Raw genomic sequence first — 20,498 nt, 5'->3', positions numbered from 1 at the left:
AATGATGGGTGGATGGATGGATGGATGGACTGACAGATAGACAAATAAAACATTGAAACAGACAGAACAATAAATAGATAGGTAGATTGATTGATTGATTGATTGATAGGTTGATAGATAGACAGAACAATACATTAGACAGATAGGTAGAGACTTATAGATGGATAAATGGATAGACAGACAGACAGACAGACAATGTAAAAAGTCACTAATCGCTTGGCATTTGCCCTCTGCTTCAGGTGATGTCATAACAAGGCGCCACACAGTTGAAATGTCCAACCATCACAGAGACTTCCTGGTCAAAGCTCTGTACGGACGACTCTTCAGCTTCTTGGTCAATAACATTAACTTTTACCTCCAAAGCCATGAAGAAAACACTGGGTAAGATGCATTCATGTGAGGATAGATGCATGGTTTCATATGGATGATGTGTTTTTTTGTGCATGTGGAGGCTTGTGAATAGGAGGCCTGCATAAACCGAGATTATTGAACAATAATCTAAATTCTAAAGTGCACAGTCCCATGTCAGTGTACATATAATTGCAGGGACGCTTACCAGCTATTGATCTATACGGATTATTCGACTCTAATGCTCGCGGGACGCACTCAGTTGTGACTAGTAGAAACTCACACCAAATCCTTCTCAGAGACCTTCTGTGATTTAACATCAGTCAAAACAAGGGGTCACGGTGAACTTTTTGAATAGTTTACACAGCGAATGCAAGAGCACCTGACGATAAGCGGCACAGCCAGTAGCATTCGAGCAGGAGAACACACCCAGTGCGCCGGCATTGCATTATGAGAAAGGTATCTCGCAGCTAAAACTGAAATTTCCATGGAACTCAAAGTATGTTTGTATTCACACATAGACAAGTCACAGTGACTCATCATTCCACACAATTTCACATGCCTCACTGTCCTCCACAAAAACAAACTGAGCATATTTTCATCTTTAAAGACATACAAATATGCAGAAACAATTAGAACTTGGCAGCTTCTAATCATTTAATGGCCAGTTACTGTTTCGTACCTGCCTTGAACCTATATTTGACTTTATATACACATGCCAATGGCTAGTGACTTTGCAAATGTACCAGCCATACATATTTTTTACCGATCCTGATACTGTTTTTGCAAAAACGGGCAGTTATGACACCAAAATTTTAGATACCAGTGAAAATGTTGATACCAACATTTGGGGATGTTTTGGGGATATTTAATTTTATTCTATCAATCAATAAATTCCACTAGAAACAAACTTTGTTGTATTATTTTATTTTAATACTGTGAAGCTGCTTTGATATAATCTGTATTGTGAAAAGCGCTATACAAATATACTTGATTTGATTTGATTTGATACCACAACTAAATCTTCTAGCCTGACTTACAGTAAACAGTCAGTAATAAAATAAGAAACAAATACTCAAATTACAAGCAAATGCACTAATAAATATAATATAACAAAGATACAAATGAAATCAACAGTGCTTTTCATGTTTATTAGGTAGGTCTGACAGTATTTTCCTAGTACAGAAATGTAATAAAGCAAGCAAATGTGAAATAACACTGCATAGTCTGCAATAAACGCTTCAATAACACTTTATAAATTAAACATACTTATTAATTCATCCTTTTTAAAGTTATAAAATTTATTCAGTCAAGAGCAGTGAGTGATTTGTTTTTTTTCTTGTTTGTTGTTTGATTAACATTAAAAATACAGACAGCAGCCGTATTATTAGGCTACTGTCACTTTAAGACATAATGCATGGATCCAATATACTGATACTTTACACATGCGTTTACATTCTCAACGGTTTCCTTTTACTTAAGACATACGTAACCGACTATGTTTACTAGGATACTCGCTGTTTTTTGACATAATTTAGTGTGAATTTGTTCGTTTAAGTTCAAGAAGACGTGAAAGAGAGCCCAGTTTAGTTTTCGCTTTGACTTTCTGTAACGGAATGGGCTCCCTTTCGCGTCTGCTTGTGCTCGAATATTTCAATCGTCAAGTCTTAAACTTCCGTGACGCTGCAGTGATGGCCCGTCAACTGTCCCGAGCGTCATTCACGTTCATGCATTGTTAGAATTCATAAAAATGTTACCGGCCAACTGGCGAGTGACTGTTTCATATACTCGCCAACACCAATTTTTACTCGCATTTGGCGCTATATTCAGTTTTATTCAGAAAAAGGCATTCAATTGATCGAAAGTTTTAGTAAAGACATTTATATTGAACTTTCTATTCATCAAAGACTCAAAAACAAGAATCACTGTTTCCACAAGAACAATTAGCAGCACAACTGTTTTCAAAATTATAGTTTAATGCAAATATGGCTACTACGATTATGAGCTTAAAGGAGCATTGCGTAGGTTTTTACTTAAAAAAATCTTTAAGATAGAGTTTTCATTTGTACATGTTTGAGCCAACCATGATGTAATAAAAAGAATGACACCTCGACTGTCCACCACGGTTGCCTCTATCAGCCTGTAGGCTCAATCGTGTGTGGAGGAGTCGGGCCCGAATCGGCGCGAAAATTCACAAAATGTGACGTCATGCGCGTTCTCGTCTACTTGGGCTTACAACCGTACGGCACGGCAGCCATTATAGTAAGCAGCGGCAATCGGTGTTTTCAAATGGACTCTGCGGATGGAAAGAAGCGACCAGCCCCCAGCACAACTCAGACACCCACCGACACTCCTCGGAAGTGTAAAAAAAAAAAAAAAACGAATTATTTACTATGACAAGTGTTTTTAGTGCAAAATTTCATGTGGTATTCTGAATGAAAATAAAGCATGACAAGCTCATACATCAAGGTTAGAGTTCCTTTACCTTTAATACCATAATGTTATTGCTATTCTACAAAATAGTATAGTAGTACAACTATAATAGTAATTGTACTGTATCTAAAAATAAGCATAACGTCTTCAACTCAGTTATATAATTTAGCGTTACTCTACAATAGTCAAAATAAGGGGTCTGTGAGTGCTGGGAGTGTGTGTTACAGTGTTGTGTTAAAATACTTTTAGAAGTAGACTTTAGTTGATAATATAAAGCAGCACTGCAACATTTTACTAAAATATGGTCTGTCAAACAATAACCTTACAGTACTGTAACTTTTCCTACCTCAAACATTATGCTGGTGAGTGGTGAATCTCGATGAGCCGTCAGTGGTTGCCGCGGCAACCCTGGTTGATGTGGTCGTGCTCGTACGAGCGTGCGCACCGAGAACGAGCATGAGACTGGCTGCAGTTCCTCTAACGGCCACTGGTGTCAGTAATGGTTAGAAATTTCAGAACTTACGGAATGCTCCTTTAATCGCATTAGATTGATCAAAATCATGCATAGTTTAATCACATTATTGTCAAAATCCCATTATAATTGCATTAAGAGGGTGCATGTAAACACATTCATTTATAGTAAAAATAAATGTTTCTTGAGCAACAAATCAACATATTAAACAGATTTTTGAAGGATCATGGGACTCTGAAGACTGGAGTAATGATAATAATAATCTGCTTTGCCGTCACAGAAATAAATTACATTTTAAAATATATTCAAAAAGAAAAGTTATGTTTATTTGTTAATTAAAATCTTACCAACCTAAAACTTTTGAACGTACTTTTTGTATATGAATGAATATATGGAATGAGCTAAAAGAATAATCACTCATTCACGCATTCAAAAATCCATTGTAATCTATTTACAAAAGGTGAAAGGTTTAGCATTGTAAATGAAGGTACCGTTCTGAAGTGTGATCGATAACTGGGCAAAGCAGGCTTGACCTGCTGTGTCCTGGTCAGCAGTTCAGTGGGCGCATTGGATTAGGCTAATGTTCATCGACACATATGAGAATGTTTATTACTGGTCGTAAAGGGCATGATAGTTTCCACCATGAAGACCACAGCACCACACCAGTACACTGCATTTTTATTTACAAATATAATGCATTTTTGCTTTTTAATTTGATTTATGGACAGTTTTCCAAAGTGAAGTGATTAAAAATAGGTCAAATACATGTATTTAAATTCTAAATATGTTACTGTTTCTGAAGTAACATGCTCTCATTCCTGATTGGTGTGTGAGAATCCTGGTCTCCCTCCTGATTGGTTGGTGTTAGGACACATTCTGATATGTTTTACACTTCCAGAGACAACGGGCGCTTCTGGTGTAGATGCAGTGTAATTTTTTTTGTCAAAATTATGACAGAATTGTCTTGACATAACCTTTTGTTTCTTAGAAAAACCTGAATGTACTTTTTTCTTGTCAGTGACCTTTAAGTATTGTTTTTTTTTTCACAGCTTTTTATATTTGAAAAACCTTGCACTTAAGCTATTGTTGACTTCAGATCACCCTCCCCTCTACAGTCCTGAAATATTTTCCTGTCTGTTTTGACAGAGATCCTGCCCTTGAAATAAGCATCTTGGACATCTTTGGTTTTGAGGAATTCCAACGCAATGGTTATGAACAGGTAAGTAGAGACAGCACAGATATTGATGATAATTACACTTTTAACATCTGATTGTGACCTTTTGAAAGGGTCTTTCGTATCATTATAATGTCAGACAACTGAGGCTTACATTATAGCCCCCTTTCTAAGTGCAGTCTATTCAGAGACTGGCTCTGAAGAACACAAGCTGCTCCTGATCTTCTCACTGTGGACTCTGGTCCTCCTAAACCTCCTGCTGGTCTGCACTGGGTGTGATGTGGAGCTGCCAATGAGCCACAGACCAGTGGGAATCAAGGCATTCCCGTACAGGGGAACGCACTAACCTATCACACAGCATGTTCCTGCCTTGGGCTATGGTTTTTTTTAGACTTAACGATTGACAGGATGTTCCTCTGGCAGGTTTTTTTTTTTTTCACCATCAAAGTATTTCACTCTAAATGAGAGTCTACCAGCTTCCTCTGTAGACCGTATTTTAAAGACCTGGGTATACTTAATTGTCTGTCTTGCACTCCATATCACGCACAGTAATGTCAGCAAAGCTTTCAGAGTATACACAATGGAGTAAGCACTGTTATACTTGCACTTCTGGGCGGATACAAAAATCGGGCTGCGTGCGGACTGTGTGCGTGGACATCCACCGACCCTCCTGATGACAATGTCGTATAGCCACTGACACTTGTTTCAAACAAAAGGGGTATATTACTGAGATATCTACATTATATTTGATATTGTAGAATAAAATGTGAAAATACATTGAGCTTGTGTTAACCTTGAGCTGCACGATTCTGGATAAATTGAGAATCACAAGGTTTTGTTTTAAAATAGAGATAATTAATCTCCCGTGGACTAAACAAAATAACATGCTAGAGGTTCTGACAATGTTAATTGCTGCAGTCTATTTAAAAATATGTAATTTATTTGAATTCATTATTTTTTAAAAAATCAAAAAAATTATTTGATATAATGATTAAATTACTCATTCAGAGACTTCACTTGTTTAATTACCAGATGAATCAGTGTTTTTGAATGAATCTCTTAAATGGTTCAGTGATACATATTTTTTAACAGTCACTTGTCGTTTTTTTATTGTCACATTTAACCAAAAAGCCATTCAAAAATGCATTGACTTAAGGACAATGGAAAAACTAATTTCCAGATTTAAGGAATCATTGCTACAGCACTCTTATGCAAATAAATGTTGATTGTGAAAATACTTCAGAATTTATTATATCACTGAATAATAGTTAACACTTACTATTTATGCTTATTAAATAAGCGGCCATTTTTATTAACACATGTAGAGCGCTAATCAGTTATAAATGAGGTTTTTCATTATTCTGTTGAACACAAACAAAGATATTTTAAAGAATGTTGGTAACCAGACAGTTGACGACACCTATTGACTTCCATTGTCAAAAAAAAAAAAAAAATGGAAGTCAATGGGTTCCGCCAACTGTCTGGTTACCAACATTCTTTAAAATATCTTTGTTTGTGTTCAACAGAAGAAAGAAACTCATACAGGTTTGGAATAACATGAGGGTGAGTAAATGATGACACAATTTTAATTTTGGGTGAACTATTAAACTCAGATTGTATCCATACGTCCCAGAGCGGTCAGTTGAGACAAAACAGAGTGATAATTCAGCTTGTTGTGAAACGAGTGCATTTGTTGTGGCCGTACTTCACAGAGCGGTTTCATTTTGAACAGAAGCCTTGAGCCGGATCTATGCGCATGGCTGAGTGTGCCATGAATGTATATACATATATTATATACGAATGTATATCAAAAGATTAGTGTGAAATAAAGCTGCTGCTGCAGCTGCTGTCAAGACCCCGAGTTGTTATTTTAGTTTGGAGAGAGACAAATGTCTGACTGAAGGCTAAGACGCCACGTGTGCACCTCCGGCCCCCTGCCCAGAATTCTCTGTCTTTTGTGCATGCTGTGTTTTTGCACTGGACAGATGAGGTCGACGTATAAGGGGTGGGTGTTTTCTCCTCAGCTGAACCCTTGGCACCAGACACAAAGAAGGCTCTGTGCACACTTGGTTTTGACCCATTAACCATCAGCCTGGATTTGGCGCCATCCAATGTCATTGTTGTCATAGACTCTATAGGGAGGATGCATGAGGTAAATTAGGGGTGCTGTGCTGTAATGGTTAATAAATAGCTGCTCCTTTCTGAGCTACTCATCAACTTCCAACTGCTAAAACAGCTGATTGATCCCTCATAAAAGGGGATCTGCATGAGAACACTCTGTATCCTGCTGAAACCTGCTTAAACCAACCAAAGTTGGTTTGCTGGCCTTGGCTGGTTTAGCGTGTTGGCCTGCTGGTGAAGTGGTCAAAACCTATTTAGACCAGCTTAGGCTGATAAAAGATGATTAAAGTAACAACTGCGGCTTGTGACAAAGTGTGAATCTTATTGGTTGGCCATTTTTCATCGCAGTGTGATGGGAAAGAAATTAGAGCACATATTTGTCGCATTGACGACAAACGAATGTTGTGGATCGGAACAGATGCTTAAACTGACGTTCAGTTAAATTTTCGCACCGACAATCTGTCTTGATGAACATTTGTTTTTGAGGGTCTGTCCCCATCTAGATGAGGGTCTTTATTTGTGTCTGTGTGTGGATCTGTTCTCCAGATATCCATCTTGACAACTGTTGAGAGGTAGACAGGTAGGGTGTGTGTGTGTGTGTGTTGTCTGTATGTGTGTCATTCCTGGATATCTTTCTTGACAGTGTTGGACAAGGTGTAAATCAGGGCTGGTGCTAAAAGAGATAAGTGCTTACCCACAATCCCCTGGGAGATCTCCTTGTGTTGGTGGGCGTGACAGGTTGGGGAATGCTTACGAGACGGCGAGATGTCGATTGCTTGTCTCCTAAATATACACCTTTTAATCCACATGCCAAAAGACATTTACGGTCCTTGACCTTTCAAGGTCACACGAATGAGAGAAAACGCAAATAAGGGGTGAGTGACCGTGATTAAGGAGCAGGAACTAGGCATTTAATGCCCACTAGATATAACTATATAAGTATCAGAATTGGGTCTGATTGAAATCAAGAAGTCCACTAGGGGTTGCACAGACGAGCAGAAACCTGTGTGAAATATAACGACCCAAAGACAAAAGAACTGATAAAAATAAGCTGTGTATGAGCAATAGCCTTGTGGGCATCGCTGTGTCATATGCCATAGCTGTGTTCGAGTCTCAGCTCGAGGTTCAGGCTTATTTGTTCATTAATGATGTCATCAGCGACTAGTCGGCGTCGACTTCAACTTTAATCGCATAAATGTCGACTTAAAACAATCTGAAGTCGTTCAACTTCTAAATTCGGCAAATGCTTTTCAGTGTTTTCTGAATATCTAATTACAGAGGCTAATGTGCCACTATTGAATGTTTTGTTCCTCTATTGGAGTGTCACAATGTACCGGTATTGAAAATAGCAGTGATATTTAAAAAATGAAATATCTATATGTTAATACTACACATCTGATATTGTAAATAATTCAGTGCCACTAACTATCTGGTTGATACTCCAACATACTGTAGTAGGTGGTGGTATTGCACCTTTAGGCTGGTTGCCACCCGTCATAAAAAGAAAGACAACACATTGTGTAGTTATTACTGCCACAAATAATTATGTTGGAAGAGATTATCTACCCACACCTGAGAAAAGTTGTCCCGCCAGTGTGGGGGGTTTTGGATTCGAAAATAAAGACGGGTTGTTGTTAGACTCCCTGTATGCAGGAAGTGTTGATCAACAGTAACTCAAGTCACCTTTATTTATATAGTGCTTTATACAATACAGATTGCTTCAAAAGAGCTTTTCAGCGATTACAGGAAAATGATTCATTAATGCAAACGGCTGTACAGCAGCTGTAAAAGAAAATAGTGTGATTGTTCAGTTGAAGTCAGTTCAGTGTTGATTCAGTTCCATTGAAAGGAGGATCATCAATTATTGAATTAGTTCATTTCATCTATAAAGCAGTTCTGCAGAAAACAGTGATGCCATCATCCAGCTCCATTCAGCTCTTACCCTATAGTGTCAGTGCAGTCAAAACAATAATATTGTTGAATATTAAATGTTATTTATTCTTGCACGCTTTTGGTGACAAACTCTCTCAATGCCTCCCTACACTCAGATTTTGAGTTTGATTAATTGGCCATAAAAGAGAAAACACAAAGTTAAAGATAAATTTGATTGATATCATTATTATTTCTATAATCCTGATAATACCATTAAAGTACACAATAATCGTGTGGTGAAATTTTGATATCATATTTCTTTTCCACACTGATCTTATTTTGAAGGCCTATTTCACTGATTTTTAGATTCACTCGCCCTTAACCCTTTATTTTTTGTCCCAGTCATTTTGACTTAGAGATTCATTTATTTTTCCCGAAAATGCTAGGTAATGTTATCGCATTGGACTAAAACTTACTGAAAGAAAAGAAATGCAATAATCGCTATTAAGGCCTGCCATTTTTGACATGATCGTTTTACCGGTCCATCAGTTCTTAGAAGTGCTGTTAGCAAGGCATTTTTAAGTCAATGTTGTATCTTGTATATGTTGTCTTGCATTGGTAGGATGTTCCTCTATCCTCTGTCCCACATTTAAGATGGTTTCTCCATGGATGAGCACAAAAGCTCAGTGCTCTGGAATTCTCCCTCTCTTTCTCCAAGCTCTTCATCTTTGCTCTGATCGGTTTCTTTCACAATGTGTGCTGAATTGGTGTCAGCGCTTGGGCAGTCTTCCCTATGACATCCCGTAGTGCTGTAAAACCTCATGATGAGAAGTTGATGATCTTTTCTACAATACTTGTTTTCTTTCCTCTCCATTACTTCCACTGTTGCTGTTTGTACTTCATCCAGTGTGTGTTGCCACATTCATCTTGGAAGACGCCCATGTTGATGCAGCCGTGCACGTATACTTCCCTCAGATGGACTTTTGATAGGCAATATCAAAAAGGCTCCATCATATATGACCTAAGCTCTTGAGAGCTATGAAAAACATATTTTTAAATCAGCAGCTAGATGGTTTGAAGTTGAAGTGTGGCTGAGGAATTCTTTTGTTTGGGAAAAAGCCACCATCTACTCTTTTCTATCAGAAATTGTACTTTTGGACTCCCTTCCATTAGGGTTCCTTGTTTTTAAACTTTCATCTCGACTGGATTGCGATGATGAATGATTTAAATGAGTCCGGTAACTGGGATGTTAGGATGAATTCCTGGAATAAAGCAGCTCACTGAAGCGTGTGGAACTGTGAGTGGAACTGAGAGTTAATGAGTGTGAAGGGTTAATGTGGAACACTTATTACAGCCATGTTTGTTAAGAGCTAATTAATGCGCTTGCCAGCTCTTTGTGTGCAGATAAAGCCGCCTTTCATATAGATATTGTTTGAAAAATATGTGGAATGCTAAATATACTTCATAAGTGTAAGCTTTATTTTGCCTGATAAAACACACGTGCTTGCTTCCAATGAGCAGTCTCCATATATAGCCATATGAACAGTGCGTAATACATTGTACACAATCCTATCTTTTAAAATTCTATCTATCTATCTGTCTATCTGTCTATCTGTCTATCTGTCTATCTGTCTGTCTGTCTGTCTGTCTGTCTGTCTTATTTTAATACAAAATGTAATAATTGTAATATATTATAATTATTCATGATGCATAATTTCCAAATCAACAAATAATTAAGTTACTGTACTTGAAGACAACAGTGTCAGTAAAGAGCATGAAAAAAATATGACATGTAATGTGTGAAGAAAAATATAAAAATTAAGGCACGTCAGAACAGAAGATAATATTTTACCAATTATCGTTTCTAGTCCAAAAAAAAAAAAAAAACCCATTAAGAACTTACTGTGGTGAAAATTACTTCTAGGAAACTGACAGAATTATTCTGCATAACCGAACTCTTACTTTTCATACTTTTACTCGTTTATTTTTTGTAAAACTCCCAAAAAGTGCAGAAGTGTCCATAGTTAAGGAGGAACATGCCTTACTGTACTTGGCTATATTGACCATTTAATGAGAAACATTGTTTGTGACCACGTGTCAACGAAGATGTATTAACATGAGAAATGAGCTAGTTAATCAATTCTTCAGTGAAAGTGTATTTTATTCTATTAAGTGTCCATATGCTGTAAGTACAGAGGCTTAACAAAGGCTTTTTCCTTGTGTGTTTCTGTCTGTAGCTGTGCATTAACATGGTGAACGAGCGTATCCGGCAGTACACAGCAGAGGTGCTCTTCCAGCAGGAGCAGCAGGAATGTCTGCAGGAGGGGGTTGCCATGGAGACGCTACGCTCCCTCGGCAACCAGACAGCGGTGTTGGACTTCTTCTTCCAGGTAGACAGTCGTGGCTTTCCGAGAGCCGGGGAAAAAGCTTTTTCCCCACCCCGAGGCTGTTGACCCTGTACAAGGCCCCTCTGTTGTCTCTTTAATGGCTGGTGCTGCTGTCTCTTCATTTACTGACTCAGTAACGGATGCACCCGCTGACTCTTTTATAAAGGCTAACACGCATCCAGGCGCGTTGAATTCCCTTAGGTGTGATAAAGCCCATCTTTTAGACTATGACTCTATTAGCCGTTTGTCAGATGTGACCATTTTATGAGTCATGAAATGACTTCTTCCTTTGGTCGAGACCAAGTGACACAGCGGTTTACACACATAAGCACATTTTGTCTCGCCACACACACACTTGTGCTCTACCTCTCCTCACTACATATATTCTGCGTACATTTGAGGGGGTTTTACGGCAGTCTGTTTCATGTTTTCACACATGTCCCTTGCTGATAAACAGCTGCACCAAGTCTGCTAAATTAGTTGTAAAAGATTTAGAAGGACCGTTTATTATCCCTTGGGCAGTGAATGCATTTTTTTTTTTTTTTTTAAATCAACTTTAGGTTTAAATTTGTTTTATAAATGTATAAGGGACATTTTATTTACAATGTCCTTTTTTTTGTCATGCTTATTTTTTTGTTTTTTTGTTTTTTTTTTGTTTTGTGCTTTCGTTTTGCATTTTGTTTTTGTTTTTTTTGTTTTGTGCTTTTCATTTTTCGCTTTGTTTTGTGTTTCTGTTTTGTGCTTTTGTTTTGCTTAGTGTTTTGTTTCGTGTTTTGTTTTGTGTGCTTTATGCATTTTTTATTTAATTATTTATTTTTTATTTTATTTTATTTTTTACTAGTTTTTTAAATGGTCCTGCAGTGTGCCAAATACATTTTTAAAGATGAAATTATAGAAATACAAATACTTATAAAGTATTAAACAATTGAAAAATGCTGTAATAGTGAATTTTATACTAGTTTTAGTTGAATTATGTCATACCACAGGGCTTGTAAACTATGGGATCAAAGTATTTAATGTCATCTACTCGTTTTACCGTAGTAGTAATAAAATGCATGGCAACATCATCATACTTTTCCAAGTATAAAAAGTGGAGCAGTCGTGGCCTAAAGGTTAGAGAGTCAGACTCCCTGGGCGCAATAGTAAAAATGGCTGCCCACTGCTCCGGGTGTGTGTTTGTCATGGTTTGAAGTGTGAGTGTTCACTGCTCACTGCTCCTGATGTGTGCGCACTAACTTGGATGGGTTAAATGCAGAGGACAAATTTGAGTATTGGTCACTATAATTGGCCTTCACATGTCACTTTCACTTTATGTAGGCCTGTTTCTTTTGAGTGACTAAAAATATAGAAAATAGGGACAAATAACACACTCAGCGGTGTTTGTTTGTGCTATCATGATTTTTCAGTAGTTCAAATTGGTCAAAGATTGGTCAATCCTTCCATGCTGCAATCAGATGTATGTACAGTGTGTGTGTGTGTGTATAAATATATATATATATATATATATCTCCTACATAGCTGTGATATAGTTGCATGTCTCTCATAACACTCTGTAGTATTTTTCTTCTCATATAATAATTTCAACTCATGCTTCATTTTGAAATAACTGTGTAATAAGCTGGTACAGTCAGACAGTCGTTATCATAAAATGAATCCCTTCAGGCTAAAGTTAAATTTTTGATCACATTTGAGTTTATTTTGCGCTATTGACCATCCCACAGTACATTATTCCTTTCTCATTTTACCGCAATAGCCCTCAGTGTAACTGTGTGTGTGTGTGTGTGTGTTACAGAAGCCTCAGGGTTTGCTGTGCATCATTGATGAGGAGAGTCAGTCCCTCAGGCCATGTGAAGTCAACCTTTATAAGCGAGTGCAGATACAGCTGGATTCCTCCTGTACGGACGCCGTCTCCCTCACAACCAAGGATGGCAATGGGAACCCCCCACCCAAAGACCAGGGCCCATCGTTTACCGTCAATCACTACGCCGGCAAGGTGGGTTACGGGAAACTGCGAGTTCACACATGCTCATGCTGAGCTCACGGTCATGTGCTCAGTCGGGGACTCGCACACAAACACAAACCCAGTCACACACTTCTGAGAAGTCCTCCAGAGAGTCAACACTCTATGTCATGCTGAGCGTGAGGGCTATTATTAGGGGTGAACTCATGTGTGTTTGTGTGTCCTATTTTGCAGATGACCTACGACCTGACAGGCTCATTGGACAAGAACAAGGATGTTCTTCCCCAGAACATCTTGTTTGTTATGAAAAGTAAGGATTGGGAGTTTTGTGCTATTTTCAACCTGTTGATGTTCAATAAATTGGACCATGGTAACCGCAGCTCCTATCAAAAGCTGTACTGTTAAACATAGTTTAGTGTAATAACAAATTGACTATTTTGCCCAATATTTGAAGAGTTCAGATGCAAAAGCCTCTAAATGCCATCTGAAATTTTCTTCTAGAATGATCATTTTTATCAAGCTCGTATATATTTAAGTTTAGTAATTTCACTTAAATGACAATTAATAGGTAATTTTCATTGCCAATTAAGTGAAATTACTGAACTTAAATATACGAGCTTGATAAAAATGATCATTCTAGAAGAAAATTTCAGATGGCATTTAGAGGCTTTTGCATCTGAACTCTTCATTTGTTTGTGCTGCACTTATTAGAGTATCAGGTGGCTTTCCGACATTGTAACTCTAGACTGTTAAAATCAGTAGTGAATCAAGCATTATGACACAAATGTAAAGTGTTCAAAATCAGTCACTTAAGCTGTTCCAAGTTAGTAGCGTCACTATTAACTAACATCTAGTTAATCCCCAACAACTGTAATCTTAGCATCCGTACCTGCTGCAGTGCTTTTCCTGGAAGTCTTGACATTCCACCTCCTCTCCCCCACGTTAAGCAGGTCAGAGGTCGACATGAGGCAGGAGCGTGTGCACACGTTGAGATCTGAATGGGCCGCTGTTATGTTGTTTGTGAGGCTGTTCGTGGGGGATGGTGTAAATGAGGGGAGACAATTAGCTCTGGCGCCTGGCGTAATTAAGCTCCAAACGTGTGTAGCCTTGTGTTTATTTTTCTCTCTCCATCTCTCTCTTCCCCCTTGTGCAGCAAGCGAGAACGTGCTCATCCATCAAATGTTCCAGTGTAAGCTGACTCAGACGGGCTCATTGGTTCCCCACCACCAGAGGATGAAGCTTCGTGGGCCCAAAGGCACTTTGCTTAACAAGAGCACTACACTAAATCCTGCCAGAGATGCCAAGAAATATGTGGAACTGAACAAGGTACGTATTACATAACAGTGGAATCTTCACAGCCTATTTACACCAGTTTCATTTTTTTATTTGCAAAGTATTTTCATTTTATATATTTTTTGTTTATTTGTTTTTGTTTTTTTTTATATAAAATACATATTTTTATACATTTATATTTGTATAAATATTTGTATTATTGTTTTATAAAAAATATGTATTCTATTTGTTTTTATTCAAATATATATTTTTAAATATGTTATATAATATTTTATAAAATTATATAAATTATTATTTAGTTATTTAAACAACAAATAAAAGAAAAATAAGTAAATACATATTTTTATAAAAATATTTATTTATTTTTACATTTATTGCAGCGTATTTTATTTATTTATATGTTTTGATGTATTTATTTAATTTTTTTTTTGTTTAAACAAAATAACTACATAATTTATACATTTATATTTGTATAAATACTTTAGGTATTTATTTACATATTTTTGTAAAGGAATTTTATTATAAAAATGTGTTTTATTTGTTGTTAATTTAGTTTTATTTAAATGTATTTATTTTTTTAAACTATTTTATATAATATATTATAACAAATATAAAATATTATTTATTATTAATAAATAAAACAAAAAATGCATATATATATATATATATATATATATATATATATATATATATATATATATATATATATATATATATATATATATATATATATATATATATATTTTTTTTTTTTTTTTTTTTTTTTTTTTTATGTTTGTTTTTATTGTGACAAAAGCAATTTGATTTGTTGAAAGAATGAAGAAAATTCAGCATCGGATTTGATCTGAATTGTTTGGCTGTGGAAAAGATTCAACACTGCTTGGGATATTCAATAATAGAGTTAACCAATACTTTTTGTTTTGCGTCATTTGGTCACATCAGACGTGTGAACAGACCTTTGTGTACTGTGTGTCGTGTGTATGTGGGCTTCCCTCCATCCACTGACGTGTTTCTGAACTAGCGTTATGTTTGCACTCCGTGTGACTTCACAATCCTCCACAAACGCACACGGTGGCGATCGTACAACACATGACTCTGCCACAAACAAGTCGGACATAGTCCACGACCAAACAAACCGTGCCTTTTCCCGAGCCGTTTTATTTTTAGCTTATCGAGCCTGTGCTAGGAAGTGACCTAAATTATACACCGTTACCCCAAATACATTCTGTTCATTGATCAGCTTTCCACATCCAGATATCCCATTCAGAGAAAACACAGGGCTTTAACCGACCACGTCACACCAGGCACAAACACACACACAAATGCGTCACTCGGGGTGTTTGCTCTTCACACAGCTCTATCTCTGCTGCCTTTCTCAGTCACCCTCCTCCCTTTCCTATACTCTGTTTTTCTCTCAGACTGAGTTTATGTTTCAGCGATGTGCTGTCAGTCTCTCATTTCACTCTTTCTCTCTGTCACAGACATTAGCTCTGAGCTCAGTTCTAGTCTCACATAACATGAATTCAAACAGAATTCACCACAAAATCTAAAGAAACAATCTGAAATGAACAAATACTACCATGTAGTTGTAGAAACATTTAACAAATTAAATAATATATATATATATTTTTTTTCTATTTTCACAGCATAGTAATGAGAACAGTAAAGATTATACGTCTTCAACTGAGAGTCCAGAACTGTTTTGTACAAAAAAATCAACAAAAAAAATCTGTTAAATTAAAATCTAAATTTATGTGTGTATAATGATTATTTGGTTACACTTTTGTTTAGGGTCTAATTCTCAATATTAACTAGTTGCTTAAGTTATTAGTATGCATATTACTAGGATACTGGCTGTTTATTAGTACTTATAAAGCACATATTAATATTCTGTGTGACAATATTCTACGTCCCTTAATCCTAGTCAGTACTGTACCTAAGACTTACTAACTACCTTACTAACTATTAATAAGCAGTAATTAGGAGTTTATTGAGCCAAAAGTCATAATTAATAGTTAGATATTAGTGAGAATTGGATCCTAATCTAAAGTGTGACAGATTGTTTTATCTGCTTTGCAATTTTAATGTCACATCAACGTGTACATTAATAAACTGCCAGATTAAGGACCATATAGAATTCAAATATGTGTGTGAATATTAGGTATTTTACAACTTTGCACATGTCTTAACCAATCATAATGTATTGTACAGAGCCCACATTCGGGGAAAAAAGCATACATTTTGTTGCTGTGAATTGCCATGTTATTGTTTTTTTTTTAGTTTGATCTCTCGTTTCAGATAAATCATGGCCATGTTGTACTAATTTGTTCCCTAGTTTTAGTAAAATTTTGATAAAATGAATTTACCCAAAATAAGGGACCAACTTAAAGAATTGGCCACAAATTAATAAGTCATGGGAAAGTTCAGAATGTCTTTTTTTTTTTTTTTTTTTTTTTTTTTTTATGTCATGTTTGAGTTATTTTAGATATTGAGTTTATATGAATTATTTGTTTTGAGTCTTTTGTTAATAGTTTATAATGTGACACAACGGTTTTTACCCCATTTCAGTCGTTTTGTCAATCTTATCTCTTGCATCCATCAAATTCCAAACAAAATGAGATGAAGTACCTAAAAAATAACTGTATAGTTTTGTAATAAATAAGACATTTTTGGGTTAAATTTCCATCGCAATATTGTGATAGTCATATTGTGATCAAAGCAAACAGTGGTCAAAAAATGTCCTTCATTTTTTTTATCCAAAATATAATTTCTTTATTCTTATGATTTTGCGGTGAAATATGACCCACACATTCTTGACATGTGTAATGAGATTCACCCTCTAATACTGCCTTTTATCAATCAAAATTGACCCTCACTTTCTTCTCTTTTGTCTTCGGTTCTTCAGTTCCTGTCTCTGTCTTTTAATCGTATTTGCCATCTCTCCTTTCCTTTTCTTCTGTCAGTAGTCAGGTCAGTGCTGTAAAGTGTGTGTGTGTCATCGTCATCGTGTGTATGAGCGGTCTAATTGGCACAGTCTTATATAAGACACCCAGTACATGAGCCTCTGGCACCCCTGGTTACCCACATACCCTGGTTACACTCTTACATAAGCAGTAATTCAGTTCTCATAGAGTGACAGGGACAGTAATATGTAACATGATGTGATCCTACTGCAGTTGGAAACAGAAAATCACAAGTGAGTGGTTTGGTTTGACTTTTGACGAGAGAAATGGGATCAAAAGCTGAGGCAGTTTTTATTTTACTTTCTTTTATAGTGTGTCCTTAAAATTTAGCATGGTGATGGTGTTTTCTGGGAATCAGGGCACCCCGAAGAGATTTTGATTTAAACCAGCAGTTTGCTGCGAAATATAATCATTTTCTTTCCTACTGAGAGACTAAATGACCGAGCCGTGTCATCAGTGTCTGCCCTTTTCTACCAGAACAGCTGTTTGACTGAAGAAAAACAAACTGTTCCTTTTACACTGCACAGTTTGTTTTTAAAGCAATATTATATCACTTTTAATTGACACTTGGGAAATATATATTTTTATTCTGACACCAGCTGTACTGAAAAGAACAGATAGTTGTCCCAACATGTTTGTCTTATGTCAGAAGATCATTACTGGGAGAACAAGCCAACGGGCATGAAATTGCTCTGTCTTGGTATTATTATGTTACTTTTTATTATTTGCATTCATGCATTTGGTATATTATTTTAGCCAAAGTGACTTGCATTGCATTTTAAGGTATATTTTGATCAGTGTGTGTGTTACAGCATATGAACTAAACCCATGAACTTGGCATTTCTAATCCGTAAGAGTAAAATTTGTAATTTTCTTTTTTTATTATTATTATTAAGCAAGGGCACATTAAATTCATCCAATTTACAGTAAATACACTTAACTGTTGCAAAAGTAAATCTGTTTCAAATAAATGTCATTTAATTCTATAGGGCGCAAACTGATAGGTCCTTTACATACAATCTTCAAGCAATCACATCATTACCGCATGGCACACGCTGATTGGCCTCTGCCGATTCTGCAGCCTATTAAAGGGGACCTGTTATGAAAATTTTAATTTTACATGGTGTTTGAACAAAAAGGTGTTGGCAATGTGGGTAAAAATCCACCCACTCCTCTTTTTTTAATCCCCATAAATCATAAGCAGTGTCTCAGAACAAGCAGATTCTAGCATTTGTGACGTCACGTTGCACAGGCCTGAGTGAGCTGTACACAATCCGCCATGTTTATCACTTCGCCAGAGCATTTAACAGCAGAATTCAAGTAAGAAATGTATTGTTATTAAAGTTATTCAGTCAAAAGCAGTGAGTGATTTTCTGTTTTTCTTTTGTTGTTTGATTCATATTAACACATATATAGCAGTACTGTATATTACACTGCTTTCACTTTAATACACAGATCTAATATACAGTACACATGCAATTTCTTTACTTGCTGTTTACATTCACAGACATAACCGACTGTGTTTATGTGAACTTTTTGTGTTTTTGACATAACCTTGTGTATATTTGACAGTTTAAGAGCAATATTAACACATGAAAGAGAACTTAGTTTAATACTCACGCGACTCGCCGTCTGACCGCCAGCTTTCTGTGCGCGAGCTTCGGATGTGTACATGCAATAAATGCACATCCTTGAATGAGCTCGGATTTCTAGCGCATTTTACTTGAACTTCTGATGTAATGTCTATGTTTTGACCCATTTGAGAGGCGGCCAAAATCAGAATTTAAAATGGACGGAATAAAGCTCTCTATGAACTTGACGTGCGATGCCGCGCTGACTGACATGCATGCACATGAATCACCCAGACACACACACACGCTCAGATCAGTATTGTAAGTCACTGCATAATACATTTTTAACTAGCAGAATAATACAGCATCATGACACACAAAGTCTCACTTTTAGCTATGTCTTTTAGCTATTATAGTATTTCTAAGGGCAAAAACATGAACTTTAACTATTGGCTTAACATCAAGTCAGCTTGGCTTAACACTTGGCACAGCACTTGCAACGGTAATGCCAGTAGCATTAGCTCCTTAGCCTGAGCTAACTCGATCACGTTGAGCTAGGTGGGCGTGGTTTCAGCACCTCAGCTCCACCCACGTCCCGCCTCTTTGCCCATTTTTAGTTATCCGGGAGTGACGTGCGGTGACGCAAGGCCAAGATGGCAGTCCATATTTTTTTTACAGTCAATGGGTGGGAAGCAGCAGCTCATTTGCATTTAAAGATACATCCACAAAAACAGCTTGTTTTTCCTTCCACTCATAAATGGGCATTTACAACATTGTATAATAAATGATCCGTGGGGTATTCTGAGCTGAAACTTCAGACACGTTCTGGGAACAACTGAGACTCGTATTACATCTTGTAAAAAGGGGCATAATAAAGTCCCCTTTAACATTGCCATATTCATAAACATGCTTAAACTATTTGGAGGGGTTTCATGATTGAAATATTGTTCATTTGATCTTTTGTATTCATCAAAGAATCCTGAAAAAAAAGTATTGTTTTCCGCAAAAATATTAAGCAGCTCAACTGTTTTCAACATTGTTAATCATACAGTAATAGATGTTTCTTGAGCAGCAAATCAGCATATTAGAATGATTCATATGTGTGTATATCCACTTACTCCACTTATCTGGAACAAAATCTGCATGAATCTCACTGTATTTCGTGAATCATGATGTTCAGGTGCACTACAGACAAAGAATCAGACACATAGTCATAAGTTTACTATAATTCAACCGTGACTGCAATCTAGATTGACTTACAGTGCGCTGTTTCCCCGAAATGACCCCCTTCAGGGTTAAAATGGCACAATGATGATATAGCAGAACTATGATGCCGGTAACTTTCCAGTTTCTGAGTCACCTGTAGTTCAAATTAAATTAGCTGATTTTAGTACTTTAGTATTAATGACCCAGATCCATTAAACCATTCCCACAAATGACATGACTGTGATCCAAGTAGAGATTCAAGTACAGGACGTGCTGTACATTATGAGGATGACCAGTGCTGCTTTGGATTATGACCTATTGACAAAGGGAACGCATAGACACACTCAGCCTTTAACAGTGTCGTCAGTATTTCCCCTCTGGGTGAATATAAAGAAAACTCTGTGTATTTTACTATGTATGTGTTTTTGTTTTGTTTGCTCTTGCGTGATTCATTCATAGCTCTTACAACTCGGTTGCCATGCCAACATCATCTTTAAAGGGCATGAAGATGAATAGTCACATCTAGAGCGCATCTCCTCTCTCTCTCTACTGTCCTGATATACAGTGGCCTTGCTAACACTGAAGCCATTCTTAAAAATGCATGAATGTTATCGCAATAACAACATATCAATGAAAGTGGCATTTCATTTAGAGAAACATAGCACAAGCACACTTTAAGTAAAACATTAAAAAAAAAA

General features: G+C 36.6%; 1 protein-coding gene across 4 annotated transcripts in view; it reads left to right on the top strand.

The window, feature by feature from the left end:
- The window catches only part of myo16 (myosin XVI), a 221,366-nt gene that overhangs the window by 150,173 nt on the left and 50,695 nt on the right, over positions 1 to 20,498 (top strand). For all 4 annotated transcript variants that reach the window (XM_084122649.1, XM_084122646.1, XM_084122648.1 and 1 more), the window contains exons 20-25: positions 240 to 381; positions 4,400 to 4,472; positions 10,658 to 10,810; positions 12,600 to 12,800; positions 13,002 to 13,077; positions 13,921 to 14,093. In XM_084122649.1, coding sequence (XP_083978775.1) covers positions 240 to 381; positions 4,400 to 4,472; positions 10,658 to 10,810; positions 12,600 to 12,800; positions 13,002 to 13,077; positions 13,921 to 14,093 — 818 coding nt within the window. The remainder of the gene's footprint in view (positions 1 to 239; positions 382 to 4,399; positions 4,473 to 10,657; positions 10,811 to 12,599; positions 12,801 to 13,001; positions 13,078 to 13,920; positions 14,094 to 20,498) is intronic.

This window comes from Abramis brama (genome assembly GCF_963993115.1).
Source record: "Abramis brama genome assembly, chromosome: 8".
NCBI classification, from domain to species: domain Eukaryota; kingdom Metazoa; phylum Chordata; class Actinopteri; order Cypriniformes; family Leuciscidae; genus Abramis; species Abramis brama.
This window is presented reverse-complemented; position numbering and strand designations above follow the sequence as displayed.